The sequence below is a fragment of the Psittacula echo genome (assembly GCF_963264785.1).
Source record: "Psittacula echo genome assembly, chromosome: Z".
NCBI lineage: Eukaryota > Metazoa > Chordata > Aves > Psittaciformes > Psittacidae > Psittacula > Psittacula echo.
Window position 1 is genome coordinate 16,193,493 of NC_137742.1, and position 18,689 is coordinate 16,212,181.

The window sequence follows — 18,689 nt, forward strand, 5'->3', positions numbered from 1 at the left end:
GAGCCTTGCTGACCTGATTTAAGATGCTTTGATGCACTTTGTTGTTACAGAGATTAACAAAGACACATTTACCATTACTACTTCCTATACATACCTGTCCCCCTGTGTACCACAAAACCCACAATTCAGATGCACTTCTGAGCCCTGGATGCATAGTACATGAAAAGTGCATTGTAACAGCTTCACCACCCAGAAGGACCAGTTAAAAGCAGAGTGTGTAATGTGTTTGCTACATGCAACCAGAACAGCAGAGAAAAGATCTTTGTCTAGAAACAGCCCAAGTAGATAAAGCATCCAAAAGCATTAACTCTACTTAATTTAAAAATGCAATAACATGCTGCCAGGTGCACTCCAATTTCACACCTGGCTGAAAACTGCATGAGGCACCAATCCATCAGTCTGGAAATCCGGCAGGGGACTCGCTTCTAGATCATCCTACCTACCTTTTACTGTCTACACCCAGCCTAGTTAACACAGATCACTTTGTGCATCAGCTTATCTCACCCACCTCCCCAGACCATCTTGGCACTTTCTGTCCCAACTACAGCAGATCTTCAACTCCTTCATGTTGGGCAGTATGTATGCTCCAGACTTGGGAGTTTCTTTTTGCCCAAGACTCAATGACCCACTGAACAATACTTTTGCAGGCCTTCCAGCCCCATGCTGTGAAAAAAAGGCCAGGACTGGAAGCGCCTCATTAACTACTGCCTCCTATAACAGCAGGCAGTCATTATTCAAGTTAGTCTCTTCAAGATAAAATTCTGACTCTCCATGCTAGAGCACAATGAAACTTGGAGGCAAGCATGGCAACTCCATGGGGCCAATACTCCATTTCTCTCCCAGGTGAGTTCTTTTGAGTAACACATACAAGCCTCTTTTTAATTTCAGCACAGAGATAACAGTCCTTTTCAGGTACTATGGAATGAGAAGTGAAGAGACTGTTTTTAGTAAATCGCTTCAATGCATACCATCAAGAAAACACTGTGTGTAAATGAATGCATTTTCAGGAATCCTGTATTTCACTAAAGTAAAGCATAAAAGGTGACAGATTTTCTGTATAAGACCATTTATTTTAACAAACAGATGAGTCTTTATGATGAACTGGAGGCTGCAACAGCTGCTCTCTTGGGCTTCGGGGTGGTTCCCTCACGGAATCCATTCCTGCAAGTAGAAATATGGTTACTACATTTTGAAAGGATAATTCCCGCTCCAAGTTATTTTCTTACAAGCAATGTTTTGTATCGAGTTCACCAGCTTTTTTCAGGGATGCACTGAAATCACTGTGGAATTCCTATGTTCGTTTTTAGTAAGAAACACCTTACTAATAAGTGTTTGGAATAAGGAATACAATTTTCACTCCCTTCGCTGAGGTAAATCCTATTTCTTCAAATAGCAAGATTTCAGTAACTGAGTGAATACTGCAAGACTGCATCAGATACAGCACACCTGCTGAAAGCACACCTTACTTCATGTTCCTACTAAGCAACTCAGTGAAAGATTTCATGTTTGTGAAATGAAAGCCAACTTCTTACTGTAATCCTCTATTTCTGCAACCAGACATTAGGAAAGGCATGACAAAAAGAAGCCTCAGCCCTAAGCTCTGTTTTGGACCTGACATTTCTACGTCACCAATGCCCAGTGGAATGCCGGCTACAGCTGCACACTGTAAGGTGCTTCCTGGCTGCTGCTGGGCAAGTCTAGGCTCACCAGAACAGATGAACTGATCTCTCAACTACACCCACGTCTCAGACTTAGAGGACTCCTCCTACTTTTCGCTACTAAAGCCAATCTACATTTTCACAACAAGACTCTTGAATTGGTATTTTTCACCCAGCTTTCTAAAGTATTAAGCCAGAAGCTACATGTCTCAATTTTAGAACACGGAGGCCATACAAAAGAATTTCTCAGTGAGTTTACCAGTACAGTATCTACCTCTACCATTACCTCAAAGTACAACTCAAAGCTTTGTAACAAGTTTCAGAAACCTGTAAATCAGAGCCTGATACTTAAGCTACTTCCCTGCTAACTTGAAATAAGAGAGTAACTACTGAAGTTATCTCAGTCCTGAACTTCTTTTGTGGGCAAAGAGAATTGGAATGCATTTCTGACTTGTGTCTTAGGAAACCTCCACACTTCAGTGCAACTGGCATACTGTCTCACAAACAGAGGTAATACTAAACAAAACATGTATTTTAAAATGTGGCCATTTATATACAATAATCTGTGTTCTGTAGTATCTACACTGAATAGAAACATCAGAGCTTATTATACACTGTATGCCTTACAGGGAATGAGTTTTTTATCCTCAAAGGAATATGCAGTCAATTATATAAAACATCATTTATTTCATGATATATTAAAGAACATATAATATCAAATGTGCCAAATAAATAAAAAATGTTAAGTCTGATTGATGAGTTTTATCATTAAGTGGTATTTATGCACGATTTCACACCATGCCATGTTGTAATAAAACATTATACCTGAACCGACGGTAGACCTTCTTCAGGTGCCTCATGCGACCAGTACCAGTGGTGTTGCGTCTTTTAGCCTTTGCACTCCAGTTATCTAAAACAAACAAGCTACTGTCACTCTTTTGCACCAATTCATTAAGTTGCACATTGCATTTGTATAACACAATTATCCTTATCTGTCAGAAAAAAAAAAGTAATTATAAAATCAATTTCTGTGCAGCAATACTGCACATTAGCTAAAATACAGGTAATCAAACACTGCAGGATGATACAGTATTCCTCCTTGGTCAGAATAAAGTCAGACTACTTTGCACCAATTCATTAAGTTGCACATTACATTTGTATAACACAATTATCCTTATCTGTCAGAAAAAAAGAGCAATTATAAAGTTAATTTCTGTGCAGTAATACCATACATTAGCTAAAATACATGCAATCAGCATTAGTTTAATAAACTCCAAACACTGCAGGATGATACAGTATTCCTCCTTGGTCAGAAGAAAGTCAGACCACTGAAGAAGACAAGTAAGTGCAAATCTGTAAACTAAAGTCAGTCAACAGTGTGTTACTTACACTTTCTCTTACGCTTGGCAGGGTAACCACATTTTCCACAGGTAGATTTCTGCAGATGGTATGCCTTGGACCCACATCGGCGACACAAGGTGTGAGTCTTATTTCGCCGCTTACCAAATGACGATGTACCCTTCGTCTGAAAAGCATTTCAAGACATGGCATGTTGGAAATACCACCAGCAGTTACAGGTCATGCATCTACACAAGCAAGCTCTTCTAAAAACCAGAGCCCAATAATCACGTCAGCAGCACACTGAACTCTGAACCACCAGCTCAGTTTCGCCTATAGGTAGCCTCCATTTCAAGAGATCACTTCCTTATGCCCTCCGCCGCCCATATTCTGAAGTAACACTGAGCTGTTATCTCCAGCTACCTTCCTGTCACCCCCAAGCTCATCACTAATGAACAATAAGCTGCTTTTTCCTTGAAGAACGGCGATCTGCCTCTCGCAGACCCGCCGCACACTCACAAGAGGCCGGGCCCACCGAACCCCCTCTTCCTACGATACCGCGCAGCATGCTCCCAGACACTCCGCAGGAGACCACAGCGGCGCCCGGGCGGCTGCAGGGCCCCGCCACCGCCTCCCCGTCCGAATGAGCCGCCCCGTGCCCCAGCAGCAGGGACAGCGCGGACCGCTGACGGGCCCTCAGGCTCTGGCTCTGCCAAACCCGCCCCGCCTCAGCGCCCCGCGGCCAAACCCGGCCGCAGCAAAGCGCAGGGGCGCCCCGAACATCAGAGGACTCCCGCAGCCCCGCGAGGCCCGATACGGAGGCGATGGCGGCGGATACTCGGCGCCCGCTCCCCAACACTCACCATCTTGCCTGCTCACCAGCACCAAAGAGACCAAGCCCCGCCTCGCTTCCGCTAAAGCCCGACTACTGCTTCCGGAGGCGGGACAGTTGCGCGCGGCTGTGCCGGTGCTGCTGCGGCCTGGGAGTGGGCCCGTGTCGTGTATCCGCTGGCGGCCCAGCCCTGGCTTGGCCTGATCGTAGGGACTGGTCGCCATCAGCGTCCCTGCAGGCCCTAGTGTCCCGGTGAGACGTGGGAGGCCCGGGCGGTGAACCTCGGTTGCGGTGTGCCGATTCCGTGGTGCTCGTAGTAGTAGCCAGGAGGTGTCTTTATGTAAATACATATTTGCCTGGTAAAGAGAACGTGAAATGCACCCATGCTGCCGTACCGGCACATCGTTTTTAAGTCTAATGCTGGTGTTCTGCCGCTGGTGCCGTTCAGATGTGGCTGCTGCTCTGCTTCATTCTGCAGAGTCCTGGCCCTGCTTACACCTTCAGAGAAAATGGTTTTAGTAAATGAAATTTAGGGGCAAAGCGTTTCTGGCTCTAATAACACAATTTCAAAGTAAGCAGTCTCAAATCAGCAGGGATCAGACGGCTGCAGTACCTCTCCTATGAGGGAAAGCTGATAGAGCTGGGCTTTTTCAGCCTGGAGAAGCGAAGACTCAAGGAGATACTTTTTTTGTGGCATTTCAGTTCTTAGAAGAGGCCTATGAGAAAGATGAGAGGCTTTTTGGCAGGGCATGTTACATTAGGATGAGGGATAATGGTTTTAAACTAAAAAGAGGAGAGATTCAAGCGTGACATGAGGAAAAAATTCCTTACACTGTGGGTGGCACCATCCCTGGATACCCTCCAGGCCAGCCTGGATGTGTTCCTGGGCAGCCAGATGCAGTTGAAGATGTTCCTGCTCATTGCAGGGCAGTTGGACAAGATGGTCTTGGAAGATCCTTTCAACCCAAACTATTCTGTGATTCTACAAAAAATAGGCAGTCTTCCTGCACTCTCTGCTTGTCCATGTCCCCCCAGGCTTCCCATGTGCATTGCAGTCTGCCTGCAGTTGAAACATCACAGTAATGCAAAGTCTGGATCTATTCAGATTCACCTGTCAAATTCTCACATGCCAGTCTATCATGCATCGTCAGCAGACTGACAATCTATATGCAGTTTTATCTTAGAAGAGCTAGTTTTGGGGAAAATAACACAGAGAAATGAAAGAAATTTGGGTTTTTTGAAGAAAACTGAAGAAATATTTTCTTTTAATCACGAGTTCAACACCGTCTTGTCTCAAAATGTCATGAAGTTCAGAAACTGGTGATAAAGCAAATTTATTTAATCCTTGGTTATAGAATTAATCTTGTCTAACAGCTCTTGGTAAACATACATATTTGTCTGGCATGCTAGATCTCACTCCTCACTCCTACTTCCAGTTTACTGACCAAAAATGCAGTTATTCCAAAATGCAGCTGTTTGGGCCTGCCACAGACCACAAAAGTGTAGGGAACCCTGCCACAACGAAGTTGAACAACGGCAGTTGAACCTCTGTAACGTGGTGCTTATTGTCCAGAATAAAGGATCCTGCCATGGCACAAGCCCCAGAGCAGTGAAACTGCTCTGTGTCCAGCTGCTGCATTTCCACTCCTGGACAAAGCAGCCTTGTACAGTTGTCTCAGTGTTAATTTATCCTCACTTATTTCTTGAGCGTGGACTCTCACTGCCTTTGTATGCTGAGAGGCTTTTGACCTCTGCTAAGGTTGAAGGATGGGACAAAAAGCAATTTTTACTTTAGCACCATTGTTTCCAGACACGTGAAAGTGTGGCCCAGGCTGTTCACTTAGTGGTTTATTTTGGTTGGTGATTTCTATCACAGAAATAACACTGAAAGCAGAGGTCTTTGCTCATATTCATTTTAACAATTTACCAGTCTATCAATTTAGTCCATCCATGGTCCTACTGTAGTTAAAGGAGAGAGATAAATGGTTCGAAAGGGTAAATCACCCCTAAATTAGGTGTCCAAAATAGGCTGGAAAAATCACATTTGGGAGGAACCCTTCTCCTTCCACTAATTCTAACAGGAGCCTAGACAGATCCCTTAGGCTAGATGCATAGATGGCTGAAGTTAGTCAAAATGAGTTTTGCCCTGATTGACTGAATGAAAATATTATTACAGCAATTTTGTCTTTCTTGCCAAAAGTCAGAAGAGAAAACTTGGTGCCTATGAATGCAATGCCACACAGAAAAAAAAAAATCCAAATTAACTCCAACAGTATGAATACATCCTACAGGCTGGATTGGAGTCATGTATCTCCAGCAACTTTGCTGTGTGTCGTTTAACTAGTGCCTTCTTTCTTTCTTTCTCGTTAGATCTCAGAAATCTGGAAGATCCTGTGAAGACATTGGACAGATGCCATGGCAACAGCTTCCAAAGGACGTGTGTTGGTTTGGCTGCCTGAAAGGATATGCTGCCAGAGGAATTATTCTTGTCCTCTGTGGGATAAAAATAATCCTGTTCATTTACATGTCTTCAGAGCAGTTAGGAAAGAAATGTATTTTGTGTTTCCGTGCAGTTGTCTTCAATGTTCAGGAACGCTGCATACTTTTAGTGTAGACGATGGGCAGAGCTCTGCCTGACCCAGTACCATTACAGAAGCTCTTAGTCCCCATGCAGTTCATGGGTGAGGACAGAGTTCATTGCCCATAGTGAAATCCAGCATGTTCGAAACCCACAGACTCATTTCCTGGCACCGCTGAATGCATCAGCCTAAATAAAATCGTGGAATGGTACTTAAAGATCATCCAGTTCCAATCCCCTTGCCACAGGCAGGGACACCTTCCACTTGACGAGGTTGCTCAAAGCCGCATCCAACTTGGCCTTAAACACTTCAGGGATGGGGCAGCCACAGCTTCTCTGGGCAACCTGTTCCAGTGTCTCACCACCCTCACAGAGAAGAACTTCTTCCTAATAACTAATCTAAATATCCACTCTTTCAGTTTAAAGCCATTCCCCCTTTTCCTGTTGATGTACAGTGAGAATAGAATTTGCCATGGTGATAACAGCATCTGGCCTGATAAGCAACATCACTTGGAGAAAACAGAGTTTGTATAAGCAATACATTCCTTACTAACTACCTTAACCTCGGAAGCAGAGCTAAAGAACTGATAAAAAGAGAACATCTTCACTAGAAGGTGCCCAAAACAAGTACGAGAAAATAAGTAGTCAACAATAAATGGCAGTAGGTGGGTGAAAGGGAAAGGTGGCAGGGGGAGATTGTGACCACTGACTCAATTTAGGACCAAAAAGCTTGTCCCCATCCTCCCTTCATGGAGTAAGTGTGCTAATTTACATGGCAAGCAAGGACAATTTACCAAATAGAAGTTAAGAATACTAATTAATCATACATTTGGTAACTTTTGACCAATGAGAAGTAATTTCTTTGTACTCAGAAATGTATATATCTGATGTACACAAAACTAAGGTGTGCTAGCTTTGTGGAGCTTTCACTTCGCACCCTATTTTGCAAAACAGTTGGCAATAAAATACCTTATGTATATTCTGTATACGGACATTTTGCACACCAGGTAGCAATCCCACTTTTGGGATAACACTATCACTATATGTCCTTGTAAAAAGTTCCTCTCCAGCCTTCTTGTAGGCCCCTTTAAGTATTTGAAGGTCTCCCTGGAGCCTTCTCTTTTCCATGCTGAACAACCCCAAATCTCTCTTTTGGTGTCCTAGTTTTGGCTGGAATAGATCTATTTTTCTTCCTTATAGCTGGTGCAGTGCCCTTTTTTTTCTTTAGTCTGAGAACAATGCTGATTACGCACTTATTTTTTTACCTGTTGCTAAGTAGCACTTCCTCTGATCAAGGACTTTTCAGTCTCATGCTCTGCCAATGAGGAGGGGCACAAGAAGATGGAAGGAAGCAGAGACAGGACACCTGACCCTAACTATCAAAAGGGGTATTCCATACCACAGCACGTCATGCCTCATATATAAACTGGGAGGAATTGGGTGGGAGGGGACGATCACAGCTCAGGGTGGGGTGGGAATTGGTCAGTGTGTGGTGAGCAATTGCATTGGTTTTCCTGAATTTTATTCCTCTTCCTCTCTTTTTCCTAGTATTTCTAATATTATTGTTATATTTCACTTTGTTTAAATTATGAAATTGTTTATCTCTCAACCTGCAGGTTTTACCTTCTTCCTATTCTCCTCCCCATCCCACGGGGGACTGGGGGGAGCAACCGGCTGTGTGGTACTTGCTGGCTGGCTTAAACCAGACACTCAGCCTGTCTTCACAGGTCACAAGGGTGCAGTACAGCCATACAGTCCCTGAAGTGACCTTGTGGGATTTGCTCCAAAAGAGAGAAGTTGTACTGGTTCTGCAAAACCTGAACACTGTTGAAAGGAGTTGTGTGTGACAAATGGAAGCCTGATATCCAAACAAGTTCTGTCTGATGTCATCATATGATATCACATTATTTGTGCTCGTATGTAGTGCCCTTTGTACAAGCAGGGATGATTGCAGAGGATAGAAATAGTGAAGATTCAAGCTTCATATACAGTAGAAGCCAGTGAGTGTTCGATACCAATTATCTTCAGAGGTGCAAGCAAGCTGAAGTCTTTATTTCTAAACGTTGTGTTAGATCAAAGGTGTGCCTTTCATTGTCCTCTTGATGTTGATCACTTTGACCTAGGTGACACTGTCTCATGAAGGCTGCAGGAGAACTGAGGAATTCAGGGGCAACATTTTCATGAGGTTCAGTTTGGATGCCTTTTTTTCTGGATATCATCTTGATTTGCAGAGGTAGACACCTTGGTTGGAATTGGTGGGAAAGAAACTACACTGAATATCTGTTGCCAAGCAGCCACAAGAAACATAACTTCATTTGTACAGTATCCAGATTGTTCAGTTTGATCATGTGTGAATTTGAACCAGAAACTTTGGTCACCACCAGATGACAGTATAGCTCAACTAAAAATATTTCTCCTAAACAACTCAGTACAAACTCTCTAAACAGTAGCTGTAAATTAGGTAAATAAGTTGAAAACATTATCTGTACAGTTCTTACATCTCTATGACAATAAGAGATTATATGAGCAAACAGCAATGCTTATGAAAAAGGCTGTTGCATCCTGCTAAGAAGCGAGTAAATGTAATACAAAAAGCTTTCATTTGTTTAAGATGAAAATGGTAGAAGAGAGTTAAAACAGCTGTCATTAAATTATGACACCGATTGTTAAAATGTAGTGGAAATGATAAAAAAAAAAAAAAAAAAAAAACAAAACAAACCAACAAAACCCCAAAACTGTTTGTGTAACAAAGCTTATACAGTGTGTATAAAATGCGTTTGATACTGTTGCCTCCTGTCTCTAGTCCTTAACGGAAAGGGAAGAGCCCAGGGGAAGGCTTGCAGAGGTAGTTGTATGGCAGTTTAAGCTGAGCACCAGAGGGGGTGCATAGGAGAAAGCTACAAGTTCCTTTACAAAGTGGCAGCCCTTTTCTTCTCAGTTGTGTAACAACTAGATATTCCTGTGCTGCTAGTATTATTTTGATAAAACAACCTATATTCATCTTGTTTTGTTTGATACTGTTGTCTTAAATATTTGTTATATTATTTATACACAAATGTATGCACATACAAGCCTAGAACAAAATTTTTTTTACTGGACATGCACAAAAAACATTTAATAGAATCACAGAATTATAGACTGCTTTGAGTTAGAAGGGACCTTAAAGCTCATCTAGTTCCAACCCCCTGCCATGGGCAGGGACACCTTCCACTAGACCAGGTTGCTCAAGATTTCTTGTCATCCCCTTTAAGTACTGGAAGCTGCTCTCAGGTCTTCCCTGAGCCTTCTCTTCTCCAGGCTGAACAAACCCAGCTCTCTCAGCCTGTCTCCATAGCAGAGGTGCTCCAGCCCTCTGATCATCTCTGTGGCCTCCTCTGGACTCAGTCCAACACACCCACATCCTTCTTACATTGGGACATCCTTCCTATGTTGGGCCACCACATTTCAGCCACCGCAGCTGGGAATTGTAGTCTGTATTATGGAAAGACCCAGCTTCTAAGCACACTTAGCAGTGTTAGCACTATTTTCTTTCCTTTTTGTTTTTTAACTAAAAAATTTATTAAAAACTTGTCTGATTCACAGCTATACACAGCCTTTGTCTAAGCCCAGACATTATTGCTGGAATTTGCTAACCTGAAAGCCGAGTGTCTAAACAGAACTTACAATGTCAACTCTTTTATAATTCAGATTGTTCTGGTATGAATGATACATGGGCATACTTTTTCTAAAAGAAAAAGAATTTCATCTGGCTGGAAAAAAACCCCTAACAGCCTTTCTTGCAGAAATGTTGAAGTAAAAGTCTGCCAGAAGCTCAGGAAAGGAAGCCATCTTAAATTTAAAGTTAGATTCAAACAGTTGGCTATCTTACCCTCTCAGTTTTCTCACTTTTTATGTGGAATTAATCAGTTGCCTTGATGTATCTCTGTCATCATGTTCCCTCCATGTGTTACTCAGCTGTGCTTTAACTGCATATGTGAATGATTTTATCTTTAGTAAAAGTATGTGAATAATTTTACTTCTCGTCAGCCATTCCTTAGAACATGATTTGATGTTCTCCTCCTAGAATACTTCTGGGTAACTGGAGAAACACACACGCATGTTTTATAGTGCTTTCTGTCTCCAAAGGTAAGCAGATAGTTCAGTTTTGCAAGACACATCCAGGTTTGGCACCTGTTAGTGTTAAAAGCACTGGTACAGAATGTATATGTTATGTGGTACATGGTATGTTATTATGTACCACGTACCATGTACATGTATATTGCAATTCAAAGTATCCAATTACGTGAATAAATACAAAGCTGTGTACAAAACATGCATTAGCTAAATATAAGATGTCTGATTTTCTTTCAGAATATGTATTTACTTCTCACAAATATTTATTGTTCATACATTTCAAGTTTTCCTTTGGCCTAACATTCAGGGGAAAAAGTACAGATGCCTGTAGTAAAGTGGGAGGTAAGAGGAGAAAACATTGGAGAAAACTGGAGCATTCAGGATTAATCTGAATAAAATAAGCCCAATACATTATCTGTTATTTATTTAATTCATCTCACATCTCACTTCAGTCATCTCAAAGAGTTTATTTTGGAACTATGACAAATGGCTGCTTTCCCTGGTCACCCTCTCCCTTCTCTAGAAATAAAAATAAAAGCCCACTTTAAAGTAGAAAAACCTGTCACTTGCACAGCACTCTATCCTGTATGGAATTGTGGGGTTTACCTTTAGTTTTTGGATGTGAGACACTAACTGTAAGAAAAAGAAGGCTTTACAGTGGACTGAAGTGGACAAATGCAAGTTCTGTATATATTAAAGATAAAGCCTGTTTCCCCAAGAAAAATAAATTCACCTTCCTTCAACAAAATCACTGATGCATTTCATTATTTTCAGCAGCTGAGAGCCTTCCCTAAGTACAAATGCTTTGCTAACAAAGGTCAGCTTAACTCTGCAGTTACAAATGTTATCTTCTGTTTATTCTGGAATTTATTTTCCCTGTATCAGGCATTTTCAGCTTTGCATTTACTGGAACTGAGGCATACTGGCTCCATCAGGGAATTCCCCTAACACCCATGTACAATTTCCCTCTTGCACTATTTCACTTTAATAAAAATAGAGAAAAAACAATGCATGGCCTTGATAGTGCGTGCAAAGAGAACACAGAAAAGAAATGGAGCCTTTTGATTTTTCGTCTTGTCACAACATGGAGCTCACAATCGTGTGGCCACAAGACTTAGGTTATACTGCCACATGCATCGCAGCCAGTCTTTTGGAGGGGAAGGCTGTGAACCAACCGTTAGGACACAGTGAGGTGGTGTTATTGGTTTGCCTGCCAAGGCAGCAGGTACACAGAAAAGTTTTCCAAAATGCCTGGTTAAGAAGCTCCCATTATTATGATTGGAGCTACACATTAGCACCTTTCTGTCTCTGAAAGGCTGCCTTTGGATGGAACAGGGCAAGCTCCTCTTTGCCAGCACTTATGCAGATGGTGGAGATCTTGCCAGTACTTACAGTTTTAAATTTAGTTTATCATGTTAGTCAGTACTTGTTAATTAATTAGATTAAATTATAGGTGGTTTTCAGTTGTGCTTGAACATGTGGTAGGGAGAGATGTAGCCTAAAAAATGGCTGCTTGAGAAGGAAAAAATGCCTGAGGGTATGTTGTACTGTAAAAAGGTCACAAAACTGTGACAAGTCCAAGCCTAGTTATTCTGTCTTACTGTGTTTTAACAGCAGAATAAGATGTTGTAACCTTCAAAGCAACTATATTGGTAATTGACTTTTTCTGCTGAGTCTTTCAACCATTTTACAAGTTTGTTATTGACTACAGACAAAACTGATCACCAGCTTTTCTCAAGGTACCTTTCTCATGGCTGATACATTTTTTTATGTGGCATTATTTCCCTGCCCTAACTTCATTACTGCCTCAGAAGACATAATGTATAGTCACCAATAAACAGGCAGAAGTGTGCACCACTCTTGCCATGACCCTGTGCTTCAGTGCTGCTTCTTTGAACTGAACCACAGGTACAGAGGAAAGCCAGAATAACACAGCCTCTCCTTCTCTGAGGGAATGTCTCCTTCACGGGTTGACCACTGAGGAGGAGAAAAAAGACGTGTAATTGTTAAACACTTCTATTACATACCTCCCAAAGTATAAAGGTGGTGACCACACTGGGAACACAAGCCAGATCAGTTTCATGATCAATCATTCTATTGCATTACAAGTCATTACCATAAAGTACAATGAAACAAGAACCTCAGCCCAAGGCCCCCAGCTGAGAAACACTAGCACAGCAAATACCGGCTCTAAGTAATGTACGACATGCTGAAACTGTGAGATCAAGAGCGACAACTTTGAGAGCCACTATATCAGCATTGTGATGAGGGACTATTAATCCAAAACAATAAATGCTTATCACAAATACAATTAGACACACTCTGGTCAGATCTGTCGTTATCTCAACTCTTCGTGCCCCACGTTGGACACCAAAAAGAACTGTCGTGGTTTAAACTCAGTCAGCCACGCAGTCTCTTTCTCACTCCCCCTGCTTCCTCTCCCCCACTCCCGGAGGGATAGGGAGGAGAATCGAAAGAATGTAACGCCCATGGGTTGAGATAAGAACAGTTCAGTAACTAAGGTACAACACAAACCACTGCTGCTACCACCAATAATAGTAAAGACAAGGGAAATAACAAGGGAAGAGAATACAGCCGCTCACCACCCGCCGACTGATACCAAGCTTGACCCGAGCAGTGATCTAGCCCTTCCGTGTAACTGCCTCCAGTTTTATAGTGGGCATAATGTGCTGTGATATGGAATACCTCTTTGATTAGTTTGAGTCAGGTGTCCTGTCTCTGCTTCCTCCTGGCTTCCCCTCCTCCCTGGCAGAACATGAGACTCAGAAAGTCCTTGGTCAGACTAAACATGACTTGGCAAGAACTAAAAACGTTGGTGTTATCAGTGCTGTTCCCAGGCTGAAAGTCAAAACCACAGCACTGTACCAGCTACTAAGGAGGAGAAAAATGACTGCTACTGCTGAACCCATGACAATGGCTCATAAATTTTAGAAGAATAACAAACGTTGAGCACACCTAAGTTTCTGTGGAGCTCAGGTGAATCTCTGCGATTACAACATTATTACCGGTATGTGTTTTCATTTATTGCAGTGTGATGGTTGTGGTATTCATAGCCAGACCAGATTTAGGGAGGAGAAAAGTCAATGCTATGTCATTTCCATTTCTACACAATGCTCGGCATCTCTGTTGTCTCCGTGCAAGTTTGCAAAAGCTTACTTTGTTTGTTGAACTTTGGTTCCAGCTGGAAGGTGTCTACAAAAGCTCATTCCAGAAAGTTTCACAGTAGCTGTTAGGGTTAGTTACTGAATTCTTGAGTAAGCTGACAAAATTTTTAATGGATTTCAGATTGTCCTAAAAATTTTGTAGTTAGAAAGACAATTTCAAGATACTTGGACTTTTTCAGAGGGAGATTGATGGACTTTGATGACCAATTTTTGTTCAAAGCTTGCTGCTTGGAGCATTTTAGATTTCCAACTAGTTACAATAATAATTCTAAAATATATAATGCACATATATTACTGATTCAGAAAGAACCAGAAAATATAAAAGCATGGGCAACGCTGCTAATGGATGATGTTTGACATTCTATTCACTCTAAAAGAACAATCATAAAGAGATGGTATTTTGAAAAGCACCAAGACATCAAGCTTAAAGAGAAGTTCTGGATCAGTAACTCAAGATACTGCTGTCTCTGGCAGTCATATAAAGCTGCTTATGAATTTATTAAACTTCATAAAGTAGATTAGTAGTTGATATAGAAAAATACAAGATAAAATCAACAAAAATTTAATTCATTGGATACACGTGAAAAATTGACCTTGTCTGACCCTGAGGTTTAATTGCTTGCAAAGCGGCCTGCAGTCCTCCATATGATTTAATTCTGATGCATCCTTTTAAACACTATGTAGGGTTTTGTGTCACTATTAACACAAATGCAGTAATACTTCCACTTCAGCCTGTTTCACATGACTTTTCAGTGTTTAAAGTTAAGTTTAATTCACCTGTTTTATGTATGTGTGAGCCTCTCTATTACTGGGCAGCAAGACGAGAGCATATAGATCTATGGTAGATACTCTGCTCTTGCACATAGCTGTCAGGTGATCTCTCAGAAGAGCTTGCGCAGAAGCCCTTACCCCTGGGAGCTCTGTGGGCATGATTTTCAAGGAGTACCTGACTGATGAAGGTCATTGGAAATCTCACTCATATTTACTATCCATACTTCAGTTGCAATTATCTTCAAAGATGATCTTAGCAGTATTTTTCACACTGAAAGTGGGATGTCTCAGGGAGGCAAGTATCAGTAATGGTAGAAATGAAAAATATGTATTCAGCTTCTATCACAACCTAAACCAGGTCTGTCGGGCAACTGATCAGTAGCTAGGATAGTGAATTGTGAATTTTGATGCCACCATTCTGTCCAGAAGAGTGAGCAGGGGTGGTCTAAATCTGGTACTGTAGGATGAGCAGCAACCAGAAGAGTTTGTGCAAGGTCGTGATTCATTGGCACTTGAGGAGATGCAGTGCCTGGCTGCATTCGCAAGCAGAGGTGTTTTCTGCTGCCCTCCCTCTTCTCACACTTCCCACTTCTTTTCTCTCCTCTCTTTCCTCCATGGTTGTATGTTTTTAACCTTTTCCTTAGTCTGTTGCCCACTAGACCTTTCTGAGAGATGATCTAACTCGTTAAACCAGCACAAAACCACAAGATTTTTTGCTAAAGTTATTTTCTGTCATTGTAATAAATTAAACTGGCTCACAGAGAGGGCCAAGTTGTGCCAAAGACAGCACTCAGATGTGCAGAAGGAGCACATGATGGGGATTGGAAGTGGAAGCAGGAGAAAACGTGTAAAAAACGGAAGAGTAACTCACCATTTTGGGCAGTTTCAAGCTGCTGAATTTGTTCACCTTGTCTTGTGTCCTAAGATCAGAACCTAATCCTAAAGAACAGTAATTATTTGTTTGCCCACAGTTGTGTGCACACAGGCCAAAATGTCTGTGCTCTAGACAAGTCTGATTTATTATGTATATACTACTAAAGCTCTCTGAATTTTGAATTAAAATAACATGTGCTCTTTTCTTCCAACCGAATTCATTCAAAACTGAACTCTCACAGTCCTTTTTGTGTAGTTTCTGCAGCATATGGATTCTAGTATCTAAGGCAGTATCCTTCTTCAAGGTCCCCTGAGAGATAATAATTTGCATTACAGTTAGCACAGCAGTAATCCTGTCTGACATATTTCATAGAGACACATCCCAAGGCATTGTCATTAATCCTTGAAATGTGACAAATACATTAAAAACAAAATAGGCAATTAAAATGCTTTTTTTTAAAAAAAGAGGAGATGTCATTAGCAAACCGAAACAAATCCAGAAACTTTCCAAGTCAATTTCGCAATTTAAAACCATAATGACAAGATGTTCTTTTTCTACCCAGTTGTCACTGGATCCTTGGCATTTGCGGCAGTCACAGAGCACAGGCTGTCTTTAGTGCCTTAATACATAATGAACTTGGACAATGAAGACACAAGACTATTTAAAGCTTTGTAAACTATAGAGTAACCTTAGCATCAATCCTATAAAAGGCTGGAAGTCTACAGGGAAATATTGCTGGTAGAATTATATTCTGGCTGACCTTAGTGTGAAGTAGAATTTGGACAATACCATTTCATGCTGTCTCCAGACTAGGCAGGATATCATTAGCCCAGCAAGTGAGGCATTGCATTAGTCATTCTTGTGCTAGAATTATCATTTGGTGCAAGACCAGAAATGCCTTGCCTTATGGCTAACCCTTTGTGTCTGTCAAACTACTCCTCTTTTATTCCCCTAAACCATTGGTTTTAAGCCTGAAGGCAGTTTATTTCTAAATAAAGCATAGAAATGTTTAGCAAGAACTTAAAGTTGCTAAGATTAAACATTTTTAATGGCAAAATGGATAGTAGATTGTTGCCATTTTCACTAACAGTAAGGGAAAATCAGCCCTGTCTTTCATGTAAGCTACACTCTGTACCTCAGTACCATACAGTCAGCTCCTTCTATCAGGCCTTTTCTTATAATTTATGTTACTGTAGAAGTGCATATCAGTCAGACTGGGTTTGTGCTAGGTGCTGCATAGTCTCCCATCACAAAATTGAGTGTAAGTAGATTATCATGCAACTGCACGTAGTCTTAAGTATCAAAATCACATGAAAGAGGGAAACTATCTAATGGTCCAGAGTCTAAATGCTAAGTAGAAAAAAAGTTACTATAAGTATCCTATGAAATGAAAGAAGAATGAACCATTCACAGTGCGACTGTTGTAGAGGAGACTGAACGAACATTTGTACACTGCAAACCAGTAAGGTGTCTTGAGACCTGTGGAGTTGCAGTCCTAGGAGTGACACAACTCCAGCTCTAACCTCCCTCTGTTTTGCACCTTGTCGGTTCAGTCTCTTTGCTTTTGTTACTGCCGAAGCGAGGTTCAATAAAAAAGCAAGATCCTGATTCAAATGGAAAAAGTGTTTGAGCTGAGGTGCCTGAAAATGTGCACTAAAAGAACTGTTGTGCAGCATCTACTAAAGCAACATATTTGTCTTCCTGAAATGCTTCTTTCAAGAAGACATTCCCTCATATAAACTAATTGGAATATGATACCCAGTATTACCAATGATTTTGCCACCTATTAGTGAAGGGCAGATCCCTCCATACTTTCTTCGCTAGTTGTATTTGTCCTCTTATGTTTATTTGTATGTTTTGTTTGTAAGCAAATTACAGTATATATTTATCTTGAGAGTTATTATAGCTAATGATGTACTTACAGAAAATGAAATTGCTATCTAAACCATTAAAACAGCTAACTGCAGGATCAAGACAAATGTCTGGACAGATAAAATATTTTCAGAGTTTGCATATTCTGGGACAGGTATTAAAGGGCTTAACTCAGTTTTAATCATTTTCTTCATAGCAAATGACCACTGACAATCTTACACAAATTGGTCACATAAAATTTAAAAGGCACATGAGGATTTTGATCAAAAGCAATAAATGTACAGAAATGATGAAAAGTGTATGAATTACATTAATGAAGAGATTCATAGTTACTTAACCTGAAAAGTCCCCAAAACAGGCTCTGGCTTAGCTAAGTTGTCTCTGGGGTTGCCAGCTGCTGAGGTGTGCACATAGGCATAGGCATCCCTCGCATAGATGGGGTAATGTGATCCAAGATCTAGGCATCTTCTTAAGGAAAGTAGACCATGCCAAAAGAGAGTAGGGTTAAACAGTTACCATGTAGTAATGCTGTGACATGAAGCATTTAGTTTCCTGAGGACTGTTAAACTGTACAAAATAGATGTAGCATCTGAGACATAGCATACGAAGAGTTTTCAAAGGGGCGCTGCTTCTCCATGAGGGCTTCATCCAGGCTCCATTAGGATAAATTAATGTAAATTTTCTCAACAGTGGCATTTTCTTGCTGCTACTGTAATGGACCAACTCTGGAAAGTGAAAACCAAAAAGATGTCAAAAGAAAAAATAAAAGCGCATATCAGGGTGAGGAAAGAGAAAATGGAGTGCTCTTACACTTCAGGGGCATCCCCACATAAAGCCAGCTGTTGATGTGTCACTAGAAGTAGGGGTTCTGTATGATCTTAAGAAGTCTTTCACAGGCAGTACCATCAGGCAGAATTTACCTAAACTTGCATTTGGACGCATAAGCTGATTTCAGTGATACACAAAAATCAGAAACTGCAGAAATGGAGACAGAAGACTGCATGATCAAAATTAAAATGTAACAACATCAGCTTCATTCCTACTTCCTACTGAAGCAAGGGGCTCAGCTGTGGTGCACAGTATGTGACCAGAACTGGCCTGGGATCTCTGAAAAGGCTTGTTCATAGGAAAGAAACTGTGAGAAGCAAGATAAGGAAAAGATTATTGTTCTTCCAGTAAGCACTCTTCAGAACTTTGTGCCAGCCTCAGTCAGTACATCCAGGATTTGATTTATATGTCTTAAAAACCCTAAGCAACTCCCAAAGCAGGCTGTGTCCCTGGAGAGGACTAGATGAGTTAAGATTTAAAGTGCTTGGCAATATTCAGCCTTTTTAGGGAAAGAAGAGCAGAAAAGCAAGGCAGAGTGAGAAGAGACATGCAGTAGCAGACAGACTGACTGACTCCTTTGGCTGCTGAATTGAGTGGAAGTGCATTTTCCCTGGTAATTGCTGGATATCGAAGTATTTAT

General features: G+C 41.3%; 1 protein-coding gene across 1 annotated transcript; it reads right to left on the reverse strand.

Moving 5' to 3' along the window:
* Positions 1 to 1,049: 1,049 nt before the first annotated feature.
* RPL37 (ribosomal protein L37) lies at positions 1,050 to 3,957 on the reverse strand. Its single transcript, XM_080636802.1, has 4 exons — positions 3,860 to 3,957; positions 3,048 to 3,183; positions 2,484 to 2,568; positions 1,050 to 1,161 (listed from the first exon to the last, which is right to left on the reverse strand). The coding sequence occupies exons 1-4, from the start codon at positions 3,860 to 3,862 to the stop codon at positions 1,092 to 1,094; spliced, it is 294 nt and encodes a 97-aa protein (XP_080492928.1). The 5' UTR covers positions 3,863 to 3,957; the 3' UTR covers positions 1,050 to 1,091.
* Between the last annotated feature and the right edge of the window lie 14,732 nt (positions 3,958 to 18,689).